At 30.6% G+C, this 16,170-nt stretch overlaps 1 protein-coding gene across 12 annotated transcripts in view; it reads right to left on the bottom strand.

Moving 5' to 3' along the window:
- Nucleotides 1–3,253: 3,253 nt before the first annotated feature.
- LOC134691359 (potassium channel subfamily T member 1-like) overlaps nucleotides 3,254–16,170 on the bottom strand; it is a 136,540-nt gene continuing 123,623 nt past the window's right edge. For 11 of the 12 annotated variants that reach the window (XM_063551848.1, XM_063551847.1, XM_063551846.1 and 8 more), the window contains 4 exons: nucleotides 15,938–15,988; nucleotides 11,095–11,266; nucleotides 10,279–10,360; nucleotides 3,254–7,178 (listed from right to left, as the gene is read on the bottom strand). In XM_063551848.1, coding sequence (XP_063407918.1) covers nucleotides 6,824–7,178; nucleotides 10,279–10,360; nucleotides 11,095–11,266; nucleotides 15,938–15,988 — 660 coding nt within the window. In that variant the 3' untranslated portion in view covers nucleotides 3,254–6,823. The remainder of the gene's footprint in view (nucleotides 7,179–10,278; nucleotides 10,361–11,094; nucleotides 11,267–15,937; nucleotides 15,989–16,170) is intronic. The other variant, XM_063551845.1, reaches the window with a different exon arrangement.

Here is a 16,170-nt window from a genome sequence, read left to right as displayed (position 1 = left end):
AAGGCACATGGCATTGTCAATCAAATTGACAACATTATCATTGGTAAAATAGCGATAAACAGATTATCATTGGTCATCTCAACTCGATTGCATTTCTTGCTTTTGGCGTACCAGCTTAAGCGAGAAAATCAATCTCGTTGAGATGATCAACGATAATCTATAATAAGCATTAAATACAGAATTGTAATTTGATCTCATATACATTTTTACATTTCTACATTTATAGATACATGTTCTGTTACTATTTTCATGTGCCATTTATAAACTGTATGGTTAGCTTCCCTACAATCTGATTATCTATATACTGTAAATTCAGAATTTGTTGCGAGGATTTTATTATTGCGAAAAATGCAACAGAAAACGCAAATTTAAACTCACATTTTGAAATATTTTATATGAATAAAACATTATTTTTTCTAAAAAAATTGTAAAAATTACAATCGCATTTAAGTCTGAAATGACAAAATCGCAATAATAAATGCACACAATAATTTCTGAATTTACATTAGTACATACATTTTATTACCTCTTTTACACCAAAGTATTTCATCAGCTTGTCTCATCTGGCATTAAATGTGGTAAATTGCAGCTATAAAGTCTTTGATAAAATGAAACTGTAAGGAAGAATAAATGTTTTTTACTGTTTACGTCATGTGCAATATTTGTTATAAAAAAATGCTTTTGACTTCATTTAAGATTTCAGGAAATATAATTGTACCACTGCATCTAGTGTGATATTATTCTTCTCTTGAGAATTGAAAGTGTTTGTCTGTAAGGGTTTTTTAAATATTTAACATTTAACTGTCATTTTGAAAAAAAATATGTTGGACGAATCAGTTTCTCTAATTTTTGTGCTATTTTCACATTTCCTCACCCGTGTGAGAAAAAATATATTCCTCCTCACTAGTGAAAAATCTGTTCTCTGCAAATGATTGGTTGAAATTAAATTGTGACATTAAATTTTCTTGTTTTCTTCTGATTTTTCTTATTGTGATGTCACGATAAAAGGCGACCATGTCTGATGAGGTCACATCAAAAGTACACAACTTTCCTCAAATTTTTTGAAAGGAAGGATAAAAATCATAAGAGAAGAAGATTTTTTTGTAAGATTTTTGGAAAGGTAAAGTTTCCCTTCTTATCACCTAAAAACCATTACAGAAATATGGATTCCACAACTGCAACAAGTGTATTACAATATTTCTCCATTCAAGACGGTTAACTTTAAACATTTAAAGCACGAGGCTTGCCAAGCTTTTTAAATAACTAAAATTTATTAAATGTTCATGAATGTGGAAAAAAACGTCATTTTATGCTGTATATTTATCAAATTTAAAAAAATCAATTATTAACTTTTTTCATGAAAATAGGTATGAATAATCTTCATACATTATCAAACCGAATGTCATTTTATAAAAGAGGCGTCCATGAACTTGTTTAAATGTTAAATCAGTTTGAATGATATAAATCAGTAGAAAAATGCATCTTTTCCCGATATGTCACAGTTTGACGTCCCAAAAATAACATTTTAGATTAGAAACATCATTACCTCCCCTCTAAATGTATCATATGCCCTTAACTAGCACTCATAGGATTTCACTACAATTGTAGAAATACTTGGCAAAAATTCAGTGTTATGTTCTGTTCATTAAAGTGATGTACTGCGAATTGTTATTGGATTCATGCTACATGTATGTAGTTTTATTGTTTGTGTGAATGATACAGTGGAATGCACTTTAAAAAATATTAATTTTTGAATTTAGTGGTTTCCACTGAAGGAGCTGTTTTGGGAACAGTGATTTATTTTATTCTGAATTAAAAACCAGATGCTATTCAATTTTAAGCATATTAGAAATCTATTGTCATATGCATTTCTGATTATAATTTATGAGTACCTGTATTAGATGAATGTTTGCTTTTGTTATTTATGATATGTATTTTAATGGAAATAAATATGAAATAATCTTGTTTTTTCCTTTTTGGAAATTTTGTGTTGATGGCAGCTTGTTTAAAGATGAGAAATCTCATTTCATGGAGCAGTGAAAAGGATTTAGTTTTCAGTCCATATCTCAGATACTTAGAGCAATGTTTACTAAATTGGTTGTATGGAATGATCGTAGGATGAACAAGTATTTGTCTCTGCCAGACTGGGAAACTGGATAGGCAAATGCTCACATTAAATCTGTACCGATACAGTGTGTTAAATATCTTCCCTTTTACACCATAATCCATGGTGGTGCTCCTACTAAAGGAGGAAGATACAGAACATACATACATACTTGGAATATAGCAGGGTTCATCTGACCTTGACCTCATTTTCTTGGTTCAATGATCAATGATTTTGTTTTTGTTATTTGGTCAGTCAGCAATTATATTTGGAATGATTATATGGTGTACATGTTTGTCTGGTAGGATTCATATGACCTTGACCTTATTTTCATGGTTTTACTTTTCATGCCAATGTTAAAATTTTGTGGTTTGATTTTTCTCAAGTACTTTTTTGATAAAACCACTTTGTCTTGTGTATGGAATGATTGTAAGGTGTACATGTCTGTCTGGCATGGTTCATCATAACCTCATTTTCATAAAAGATTTAATGTTGAGTGTATGTTATGTTTGTAGTAAAACTGACATATTGCAGACTTCCAACGAGAATTCAATGATATGTAACACAGGCGACATGTAGTCATTTTTGGTGGCCCTTAATAGCTTGCTGTTAAGTGTGAGCCAAGGCAATGTGTTTAAGATTGTTCTTTGACCTATAATGGTTCACTTTTACAAATTGTGACTTGGGTGGACAGTTTTCTCGGACTTCTCTTGAACTGAATTTTAATGTGCGTATTGTTATGCGTTTACTTTTCTACATCGGTTAGAGGTATAGGGGGAGGGTTGAGATCTCACAAACATGTTTAACCCCGCCGCATTTTTGCGCCTGTCCCAAGTCAGGAGCCTCTGGCCTTTCTTAGTCTTGTATTATTTTTATTTTAGTTTCTTGTGTACAATTTGGAAATAAGTATGGCGTTCATTATCACTGAACTAGTATATATTTGTTTAGGGGCCAGCTGAAGGACGCCTCCGGGTGCGGGAATTTCTTGCTACATTGAAGACCTGTTGGTGACCTTCTGCTGTTGTTTTTTTATTTGGTCGGGTTGTTGTCTCTTTGCTACATTCCCTCTTCTCAAATTGGTAAAAATAAATAAATCAATATTATCAATCTCATCATTTATTGACTGTAAATGAAATAATGAAACAAAGCAAAAATAATATGAAATGTATAGATTCCATGACAAAAATATTACAATCATAAACAAATAACAAATCAATTGATATGAATACATTCGTAAACAAAATATTACAAGCATAAACAAATAACAAATTAATTGAATTTAGTACATTCATAAACAAAATCCTTTTAATCATAAACAAACAAATGCAACATTTTAATCAAGAATCTGATGTTTCTAAACAAAATATAAAATCGTAATACTACTAAAACTAGAGACTCAAAAGATCATATGCATTAATATCTCGAGTGTTGAAAAAAAACCATAATAAGACTGTTTCATTTATAATAGGTTAAAATTGGAGTAATATTTGCAGAGAAATTTTTCTGCATGCATGTTTTCAACAGGTCCGTATGTACAACAAAATACAGCATGAATGACCATTTTAACATATTAAATTTCAAATTCCTTAATTACATTAAACAAGATGATAGGAGTCTTGTATAGAATTTCAGCAAGTTTAAAGGAGTAGGGGCATTAAGGCCTAGTTTTGGCCCAAGAAAATAAAATGTTTGATAACCATTTCAAATTGGCACATAATGTTTAGAAATGCACAGGATAAAAAAATATAAATGAAAAACATAAAGATTTTTATCTGATGACGTCGCAATTACGTCATAATATGTACTTTTTCACAAAAATTATGAAAAATCCAGATTTTATGTAGCTTTCTATCTTTATTTCCGCTGTGGAAACATCCTTTGCAGCCGAGAAACAACAAAATAATTTAACAGAAGCTTTATTATAACTATTAGCAAAATCTCACTAAATATAAAGTTGTTTCTTGGGTGCGCACATACTTTTTCAATCTAAAATATACTCAAAACTTGATGAAAAACAAGGAAAATCACAAAAATTTAACAACATATGCAAATTAAGTCATGATTTGTCGCCATGGTAACTTGTTCGATGTCAAATTTGTTATGTTTTTCTAAGTACCTTATACCTTAGCCAAGTTTTCTGTAATCTAAGAATATGTATGATCACTTTTGAATTTGCAGTAATTTTTGGGCGAAATAAGGGCCTTTAATTGCCCCTACTCCTTTGTAAATAAATGTACTTAATTCAGACTGCAAAATGGTTTTAGACATCTCCTCACATAAATTTTTTGTCAGAAACTTCTCATTTTAAAAAAAAAATTGTTGAAAAACAAAACTACTCAATACAAAATAATAAAGAAACAGTTAAAAAAAACACTGAATATGTACACAAAATTACATTGGCTATAAATCGTTTTAAAAGTGTAAATCAAAATAATGTCACTGATTGGCAACACAATATAAAGCTAAACACACATTTTTTGGTTGTATGATTTGTAAAGCTACTATTCCTAAAATTGCATTACAGCTGATCAACTTGAGTGTGTATAAAGAAAAATAAGTTTGTTTGTTTATTAGGTGGCTTATGAACTCATTAAAAGAGTATCAATTGTTAATTATAGAAAAATATCAACTTTTTTGCATTCTGCACATAACTCTTGTATACCTTATTAAACTTCACCCTTTCCTAATGTCTAAGCTTCATACAAAAAGTGTTGACATATTATACGAAAGTGTTTATCAGAAATACTGTGGATTCATTTATTTTCGTGGGTACCAATTTTCGTGGATTAAGGAAAACTTGCATGTTTGTGGATATTTGATTTTGTGGTTTTGTTGAAGTCTGCATACAAATCTATATGGACCGTGTCATTTGTTGAACATTTAATTTCGTGTTTTACCTATACCCGCGAAAATTGAGGGGGGGGTAGGAGGGGTCCTGATCCCAAAATCCCGGACTTAAAAACATGAAATCCTGATATCCCGAAATTCCAAAGAAGAATCCCTGGATCCAGAAAGGATCAATCCGGGGCTTAAAAACACCTGAGTCGGAGTCTTGATAAAGGTCCTACTCCCCACCCCAATCTGGTATCCAGCGAATATTAATGAATCCAAAGTTAGCATTATGAAAATATATCAATTCTACCTTAAAATAGATATGAGATATATATTTGTAGTTGGTAAAGAATTTCATAGTTTACCTAATGAACAATCAAACTGTTTGAACTTTTATACTATTACACACTCTGGAAGACTAGCTGTAACTTATATAAGAATCCTGTCCCCTATAAAGCAATAACAATTATCAGTTTAATATACGCACCTAATTTCTAATTCTACAATGTACAGGCATAGTGAATTTGCAACCCAAATCTTCACTGACTATATATACAGGAATGACTGCAGTTAACACAATCAGTTTAACACCATTTATATTTATAAACAGTAATGACAATAAATAAAGATATGATTGCACATCATTCATCTGAACAACATTGTGTAATAACAAACTTATATTGTGTAATAACAATAGTATATGTATAATAACATTATTACATTGTGTAATAACAAAATTACTAACAAAATCATGTGTCTAAACCCCTTTTTTCTTGCAATTGGTTAGATTGACTATGTAATGTAGGCAAGATTATGATAAACCAATGATTGTACTTCATTTATACTAAAAAATATTGCGAAATAACAATATTACAATCAAAACTATATGCATGCCACTTGATCAAATTTAATTGTACATGGTAAAGTAAAGACTAGTCTATTTTTTGTTAAACTCGCATCAGTTGAGCAGTTCAAATAGAATTAAGGCAAGAAAAAGTAAAGCTACGCAAAACAAAGCTGTTTCAATTTTGCAATTGTGTGTTCATTGTGATAACTAGTTTTTTTTTAATTTTTAGTAAACAAAGCTTCTGTGAGAGTCAAGAATGATTGATCACTTGCAAGCACACACTTCAATGGTTTTGACTCATTGTAAATGACAAAAATTACATTATAAATCAATTATTTACTTGCAATTTTAATATAAAAGTGGAAAAAGTACAAAACTGTCCAACAACAGTATAAAGCTTATAAAAATATTTTGGGTTCCTTGTTTTGATTTTCAATTTTTCGTCAATCCATTTTTTGATTATTCCATTTTTATCTCAGCATAAAAAGTTCACTTTCAACTTGTTAAATATCAAATTTTAGAATGACACTCATATAAATATTCTCAACATCACATCTATTTATTCAAACAAAAGTCTAGAAATCATCACAGGGGGGGGGGGGGTCCTGACCCCAAAATCCAGGGCTTAAAAACATGAAATCCTGAGGTCGCAAATTTAAAGGATTTTAAATCCAGACACCCTGTAATTTCGAAAAAGCATTCCCAGATCCCAAAAGAATCAATCCCGAAATCCTCAGCTTAAAAACACTCGATCCAGACGTCCTGTAAAGGTCATGCCCCCCCTCATAGGAATAGACTCCTATTGATGCATAACAATTTAGTAAGCAGTATTCTTTTCCATAATCAGACATCTTTTAAATTTAATTAAAAAAAAAAACTGTTTCCCAGAATGCATTTCAATCATCAATGTCGAAATTCAAAACCATAGAGATCTATTAAATTCTCAAGTTCTTGGTCAGACCTATATATTTCAAAGTAAAAATTTTATCTCCATGAATTTGATACTGGTAAATTCACATAATTCAAAATCAATAGACTCATCAATAAAATTTATCTTTAATCACACTGGAACCACTAGCACTGTTTAAATCCTCCTTCGACAATGAGGTCTCTGGAACATTTGATATAGCCTCTACTGTGAATCGACTCATACGACGGGGAGCATTGGGATCGGATTTTCTTCTCTGCTTTTTTGGTTTAGCCTCGAAATGAATCCCTTGATCATTGGGAGATTCTGGTATTGTTTGATTCTGAGATTCTGCAAATAGACGCTGAGTTGAAGTTTTCAGTCCTGTACTTTTTCCCGAACTAAAAGATCTCATTAGTGATGTCTTTATTGTACTCCATCCTTTTTTACTTGGTATAGCATTCATACTGCTAGGCTGTATAACATATCTGTCAAAATAAAAAAGTTGAGAAATGATAGCTTCACTCAACCTGAGCTGTTGTTTAATAATGCATAAACAAAGTTATTAAAAAAAAAATTATACAATATCATGGCTTGATCAGAAAACCTGCAAAATCCAGATTAGAAATAAATTAGATGAACAGTGCTTCTGATATTTTTAAATGTTCTCTTTTTTATGAAAATATTATAAGTTACTCATATTATATCAGGGATCTTTTTGATAGTACATATACAAATATTTTCTAAGTTAATACATGATCGATTGCTGCTTGCTTTATATTCAAATATTTCATCATCAGGTATGGGTTTTGCCTCAATGTTGAATGCCCTACGGTGACCAAGTTATAAACTTCTTTATCATTTGGTCTCTAATGGAGAGTTGCTGATTTGGCAATTATACCAAATCTTTTCATTTTTATTTGTTGTGTTGTGCAGTATTTTTAGCAATTCCCTTTACCCCCTTTTATGTATCATCGTATAAATATTGTAGAGACACCAATGAACTGCCCCTTACATCATTATCACTTACAAGACACCAATGACCAGCCCCTTACATCATTATCACTTACAAGACACCAATGACCAGCCCGTTACATCATTATCACTTACAAGACAAGGCCCAAGACCACAATTAATGACCCCACTTTTCGTTGTCCACGAATATAGTTCCTTTTAATTAGTGTATTTTTCCTTAATTTTTTTTCTTTCCCTTCCTCACTCATTTCTTAGATTTTTTTGGGTGCAAATGACAGAAGAGAGGTGAAATAAAGTTTTGGATGTTGTATTTAAACTGATTTTGATATGGAATGAGTGATTAGGCCAAGTTCAACCAGATGCTCCGCAGGGCGTAGCTTTATACGACCGCAGAGGTTGAACCCTGAACGGTTGGGGCAAGTATTGACACAACATTCAAGCTGGATTCAGCTCTAAATTTGGATTGTGATTAAATAGTTGACACAGCATAGGTTTCTGACACAGAATGAATGTGTTCTAATGAACTTAAAATTTTTGTTTTCTCTTAGAGCAATTCACTATGCTGTTGAATATTAATCCTCTCAAAAAAATGTTTGAAGAAATTTTCTTTTTATTTATGAAATTTCAAATGAGAAAAATTGAACCCAATTTTTTAATCACATCCCCCTTTCCCTTATTCCAAAACTAATCTCAATTAAAATATTCTAATGGAGTTTGCAACAATAACTACTCATTTAAATACATCATAAAATATTAAGATGTAAAAAAACTGCTTGTTATCACTGAATGGTAAAGATCATTTAAATTAATCAGTTGGTTGTAAAAAGTGAATATACATTGTATATTGTATATAACAAAGATTTAAGTTGATTCTGGACAAAGAAAGATAACTCCAATTAAAAAAAAATCTTGCAATAAGATATTTCTTTCTTACTATTCTGGACAAAGAAAGATAACTCTAATTAATAAAAAAATTTGCTATTTCACAATATTGTGAAATTAGATATTTCTTGCCATTGCACAATACTGTGCAATTGAAAAGACTTGCTATTGCACAATACTTAATATAATAATCCTGATTTGGACCAACTTGAAAACTGGGCTCATAATCAAAAATCTAAGTACATGTTTAGATTCAGCATATCAAAGAGGCCCAAGAATTTAATTTTTGTTAAAATCAAACTTAGTTTAATTATGGACCCTTTGGACCTTATTGTAGGCCAATTTGAAAACGGGACCAAAAATGAAGAATCTACATACACAGTTAGATTTGGCATATCAACGAACCCCATTTATTCAATTTTTGATGAAATCAAATAAAGTTTAATTTTGGACCCAGATTTGGACCAACTTGAAAACTGGGCCAATAGTCAAGAATCTAAGTACATTTTTAGATTCAACATATCAAAGAACCCAACCGATTCATTTTTTGTCAAAATCAAACTAAGTTTAATTTTGGACCCTTTGGACCTTAATGTAGACCAATTTGAAAACATGACTTAAAGTTAAGAATCTACATACACAGTTAGATTCCGCATATCAAAGAACCCCAATTATTCAATTTTGATGAAATCAAACAAAGTTTAATTTTGGACCCTTTGGGCCCCTTTTTACTAAACTGTTGGGACCAAAACTCCCAAAATCAATACCAACCTTCCTTTTATGGTCATAAACCTTGTGTTTAAATTTCATAGATTTCTATTTACTTATACTAACGTTATGGTGTGAAAACCAAAAAAATGCTTATTTGGGTCCCTTTTTGGCCCCTAATTCCTAAACTGTTGGGACCTAAACTCCCAAAATCAATACCAACCTTCCTTTTGTGGTCATAAACATTGTGTTTAAATTTCATTGATTTCTATTTACTTAAACCAAAGTTATTGTGCGAAAACCAAGAATAATGCTTATTTGGGCCCTTTGTTGGCCCCTAATTCCTAAACTGTTGAAACCAAAACTCCCAAAATCAATCCCAACCTTTGTTTTGTGGTCATAAACCTTGTGTCAAAATTTCATAGATTTCTATTAACTTAAACTAAAGTTATAGTGCGAAAACCAAGAAAATGCTTATTTGGGCCCTTTTTGGCCCCTAATTCCTAAAATGTTGGGACCAAAACTCCCAAAATCAATACCAACCTTCCTTTTATGGTCATATACCTTATGTTAAAATTTCATAGATTTCTATTCACTTTTACTAAAGTTAGAGTGCGAAAACTAAAACTATTCGGACACCGACGACGACGACGACGCCAACGTGATAGCAATATACGACGAAAATTTTTTCAAAATTTGCGGTCGTATAAAAAGGTAATATTTACAGTTTTCGGAACATCTCTTGACTTGTCCATAGGGGTATGGATTTGTATTGGCTAAATTTGTAAGATGTGTGACTGCAATCTTTCTGAATTTTGGATATATTTTTGGACTAGTACTATACATTACACACACAAAAAATTTGACAAAAAGAATCGATGCAATTTTTTTAATGAGACAAAAAGTTATAAAGAACTGATAGAGGAATTAATTGTGGTCTGTGGCCACACCAATGACCTGCCCCTTACATCATTATCACTTACAAGACACCAATGACCTGCCCCTTACATCATTATCACTTACACAATATCTCCTAATCGTAGTTTTCTCTTTGGCGTAGGATTCAAAATAACATACGAAATAACATCTTGGTCTTCATCATCAGCTGAAATATACATCATAACATTAACAGAACTATTTTTACTGCACAAGGTGAACATATGACAATAAATTTCTATTCAGTGATAATCTCTAAACTCAAAATTACAGCCAACTTAATAACTAGAATTCAAATATTTACAATACATTTTTTTTGATTTGGTATATATAAATTAACTTTTTTGTAATGCTTCTTCATTGGAAGTTTAAGAGAAACAGGGTTCTTATGATTTATAACTATACACTCACAGGTGGATCCAGGGGCGGGGTCTGGAGGCACAAATTTGCATTGTGTAAATATTTTGTACCTGGTTTATTATTTGATTAGAATACACATTTACATATTAAGCCTGGTGTTTAAATATTTCACTCAATTTCAAGCCAAAGTTAAGCTATGTTTACACATTTCATGGTTGGACATACATTTTTGGACATATTTTGGACATAAATTTTTGGACATACATTTCCGAAATATTTCAATGATGGCAAGTCATGATGTGCATCATATACCTGGTTTCTGTGTTATTTAAACGTCATAGATCATTGAATCTGTTGGCACTAGGTCATTATAACATTAACAGTGCATTAGTACCCATTTGACTGCACCAGATTCCCATTTCATCAATAAAAGTCTCATCACTAAAGGCCAAAATATTTGAAAATTTAAAACTTCTTCAAAAATTGATGAGCTTATTAATAAAAATCAAAATATTTGGCCAAAGCTGGACAAGCGAGACTTACTGTAATCGTTAGGATTCATTCCAAGGTTCTTTAACCTATTCCTGATCAAATCACCAATGTCAGAATGTTCAGTATCCTTGCCCATGAATGGCTGTTTGGGGAAAGATGGTCGTACCGTTTTCTTTTTGAACGATTGATTATTGCCATTGTTGTTTAAACGTTCTTTGCCATCCTACAAATATAAATCTTCTCAGTAAACAAAACGTCTATACATTTATTTTGGTTTTTGAAATTACATATACCAGAGACCAGTAATACATATGTAATTCAACGAGGAATGACTGTTGTGTAGTGGGTTATTTACATGTGTGCACCACATTTTTTATATCATTTGGAATAGACAGAAAACATATTACAGTCATTCCTTATAATTTATACCAAAAATTATTAAATCATGATAAAAACGTTGGTGACATCAGTCACATGACAAAATTATTTCTAAGAGCTAATAAACAAAACACGTTCAGCCAATCAGAAGATGTGTTACATCCAAAATTAAATTATTAAAATATCATACAATTTTCCAGATTTACATCATAGTTGAACTTTTGATATAAAAATTCATGTGTTCGGCTGTTTCTGTTTATACCAGCTTCATTAAATTTTCAATATTTGTATTTTTAAATTATAATTTGCTGTATACTATATATCATTGTTGAATTAACAAAAAGAAAAAAACTAAACTGTAAAAATTATCAAATGAAAAATAGAAAAATTAAATCGCCCCTGCCAACCAAACTGATTACCTTTTTGCAAGCTTTCCCATACCCTTCGCAGAGAAATACAAATTCTCAATTTATATATAATGTTTTAGTTGCTCATAAATAGCAATTTAAGGCTTAAAGCATTAACCAGTTGTATCTGGGTGTAATCAATTTTCTTGAAAATTGATTTTTGTTATAAATTAATATATTGTTTTCAATGAAATATTAAGTTATATAAAAAAGATTATTCTACATGTGTAAGAAATTTTGTTATTTCACTCCTCTGACAAAATACACCAACACGCAAGCAATGATGTTGCATTAAAACCAAACAAAAATGTGTAAAATGATAAAGTTCCTGACAGTCTATGCTTTATTTACATTAAAAGATCAGCAAAAAGAATAAATTATCCAAGAATTCAAATGTTGAAAAATAATCAATCAATAGCTGAAATACAACCATGCATTGTGTATGTGCCTGTCCTATTTAAAGTAAGGAGCTGGTAATTCAGTGGTTGTCCTTTGTTGCTGTGTTACATATTTGTTTTTTGTTCATTTTTTTGTACATTAGTTTTGCCATTTGTTTTCTTGTTGGGATTGTATTTCACTTGTGGTTTCTGGGCCTTTCACAGCTGACTATGCAGAATGGTCTTTGTTCATAGTTGAAGTTCATACAGTGACTTATAGCTGTTAATTTCTGTGTCATATGGTCTGTTGAGGAGAGTTGACTCATTGGCATTCATACCACATCTTCTATTTTATATTTATAACAGGCTATTATTTGAACTTGGAATTATTTTTAATTATGGATCGAATTTGCATAATTTCTTGTGCTGAAAATTTTTAATAAATTCTATGTTTATTTGGTAAAAAATGTATTATAATGTTTTGAGCAGATCATAACACTTTCCATACAATGTATTTTGTATAGATAGTGTTGTGCGCGGCACATGCATTCTATTGAAAATGTATTGTCTTTTTTGTAATAGACACTTTTTTCCCTCTGGTACCGGACAATCGGACAAGCGTTATTGTCGAGGCCTGGTCTGTGTTGTGCGCAGCACAGAACATTTGAGTACAGAATAAACATGGAATTTATTAAAATTTTCCAGCACAAGAAATTATGCAAATTCCATAATCAAAAATAATTCCAAGTTCAAATAATAGCCTGTTTAATATGTGTAAAAGCCAGATTTGGCTGTTAAATCACTTGTTCAGTTGTTGAATATTTTTTTGGTATTTGAATTCATGTTGGTGTTGTTTTACATTTTAATGATATAATTATTTAAATAAATAACCAGTTTTACGTGAGATGATCAATAATGATTTCTGTACTTAAAATAACTAATTTAAATAACTTTTAAATAAACTGGCCTGAGATTGCAATTCAATCCAATACAAATATCTTTTTAGCATTCTGTCACGCTCAAATAATTAAACCAGCAGTTTCTATAAAACAATTTGTCTGTTTAAAATAAAGCTTTAGTCCCAACACATTTCCAAGTAACTCAGCAGCACTCCAGAAGCCTACCCAAATCACTTTTTTTTTTTACCTTTTTGCACTTGGCCTTAACCTGTTATGGAATAGAAGTGCCTTTATGATACAAATTTAAAATTGAAGAATTTTACGGAATTTTATTCCCACTGGAAGAGATTTTATTTAAGCTATGTCAAATAGAATGAGACCATATGCATGTGTAAGTATGCATGTACACGAGTAAGAATTTGATTGGTTTTTGATCATTCAAATACAAAGAAAAAGACGAATGTTGGCCTGTTTTGAAAGGTTTTTAAATCAACTAAATTTTCAAACAGTTAGTCTTTGCACAGAGATCTTTTTCAAACCAAAATAAGTAAACTGATGTATTGATATTCTTTTGCATAAGGTTAATTTATATCCACTGCAGCTCATATGCTTCTGAAAGAATCAAGGGTATAAAATATTTGTTTTAACAGGAACAGATATGACAGCCTTGTTTCCGTAGGAACTACTGTTTAAATCGGAGGATCAAATATAAATTTAGAATCCCTTGTTCTGATGACTTTACACTGAAATCCATTTAACAGAATTTAATTTCAACTATCTCTGTTGTGTACAATCCATGGGAAAAAAAATGGACGAAATTTATCTAGTAGTAATTGCAGGCAAATCTCACAAAATGATACTCCCACAGCCCCACCCCTTGCATATAAATGTTGAAATTATGATCTCTATGTTTCATCTCATAGAGAAATTAATTTGGAATGTTACCAGTATAGATACACATGGTAGCAGTGAAAATGAATTCTGAGGAACACCCAAAGTGAAAGGAAGGGTAGTACAGTATTTTATTATAAAATTAAACCCAAAGAAGTCCAGGCATATAAATGTTAAAATATGCCGCACAGCCCTATATTTTGACCTTTGAATAAAACATTAGTGCATAGATCAACTTTTCATTCAAGAATATAATTTTTTACGACACTTCATAGTTAATGTGGCACAGTTTTAGCCATAAAGGGAATTCCTATGGGAAATTGCATTGTCTATATTTATATAAGTGCAACATCTTATTGCATTGTTCATATTTATATAAGTGCAACATCTAATTGCATTGTTTATATTTATATAAGTGCAACTTATAGCACTGTACTACAAATTCATGTTTAAAACCAATTACAATTATCTATATTTATGATTACAAAACTGTTATTTCAAAATAAATGTGCATTTTTAAATACATGTACTATAATATATATGTGCTATTAAAGTATTAAAGAAAGAGATCACTCAAAAGATGTTTATATAATATACTCTGCTTCAAAATCTACTGTTTTAATATCAATAACAATGCCAATTGGCCGTTTCAGAATCTAAAGCATCATGGGTAATTTCATTGTTCGTACCCCAAAGTGAAAATAACGTTACGTCATTGGTTGAATTTCCATTGTTTATAACATATAAACCAATCAAAACGCTTTGGTGTACGCTTTTGAAAATATTACCCAGGATGCATTAGATTTTGAAACGGCGAATTTCAGTGAACCAGATGCACATTTAGACAATTATAACTTTCTCTACAGTGATGGGTGAGATTTAAAATATTTGAAAATCCAAAATTTTTTAAAATTATAATGAACAAAAAGTGTAGTTAAAACAGGGAAAGTGATCAGATTTTTGCATTAGGGAGATATATATTGTAGTAAATGGCCTCTAGTCAACCAGAGACCACAGTAGTGAAAACCCTAATATACGGAGATAACAACAGAAGAATTTGGGCCTTCTGATGAGTATGATCACCCTGCCACCAATTGTAAATATAAATAGCAGTCTTTTTTATTTAAACAATGGGAAATTAGAATTAATAGAAAACTGAAAGCATATATTATCAAATTAGAAAGGTGAGAGTCAGTGTCAAACTTTTAAAATGGCGAAAGCAGCTAGGTGCTTGAAAGTACAAACACATGTTTTTCAAATGAATTTCATCTGACCAGATGATACAATATTCCTGATTTTAAAATAATTTTCAAAATGTTGTAACAGCAAACACAAAACATGTATTTTCATGCCAGTACCAAAGTTCCTTCTATCAGCTTTTAAGCTTTTAAAATAAATTACTCAAACTGACCACTGCTGACCACTCCCAAAACACTGCAACTCTGTGAAATAACTAATATATCTACTCTAACCAGTGGTAAAGTGTTTCAATTTATGGAGTACCAATTAAAAATAACGCTCTTTTTTCAAATCCTACAGAATTAACGTCAAACATTATTTGAAAGACTATAAACATGACAAATACAAATTTTGACATTTTGCTTTCAAATAAAACAAGATATTACTTTATAATATTCATCTGACTGGGCTTTGTTTAAATGATTGTTCAAAGAGTAAGAAAATTAACATTGAACTCACTTAATATTTCTAGACCATAATATATAGAATAAATTTATTTTCAAATAGGTATGTAGTTTTTGGAGAAAACTAACATCAAGATAAAACTTCAGATAAATAAAAAGATAAATTTTATAACTGAAATATATATATACTCATAAATAATTTAAAGTGTCTCTTTTTAATTGGTACACCTAGTATTTAAGGAGGACTTTAATGATGAGGCATTAGGTGGTTACTAGCATGGTATAATGTGAATTCGTACCAACTTAAACAACTTCTTCATTGTAATTTGTGGCTCATTGGTAAATAAATCCTGTTAATTAAATTAATAAAAAATAAATATCTGAAAATAATGACATTTGTAATTTAATTTATTTTAAAAGGAAAAGTCTGTAAAATTATAAAAGCTAATTTATTATGGCAAAAAAAATAATCTTTTCCATAAAAAAAAGCTTCGACATCAATAAGCATGGCATGGCTATGATGGAAGAAGTT

The sequence above is a fragment of the Mytilus trossulus genome, chromosome 11, assembly GCF_036588685.1.
Source record: "Mytilus trossulus isolate FHL-02 chromosome 11, PNRI_Mtr1.1.1.hap1, whole genome shotgun sequence".
Taxonomy (NCBI): Eukaryota; Metazoa; Mollusca; class Bivalvia; order Mytilida; family Mytilidae; genus Mytilus; species Mytilus trossulus.
This window is presented reverse-complemented; position numbering and strand designations above follow the sequence as displayed.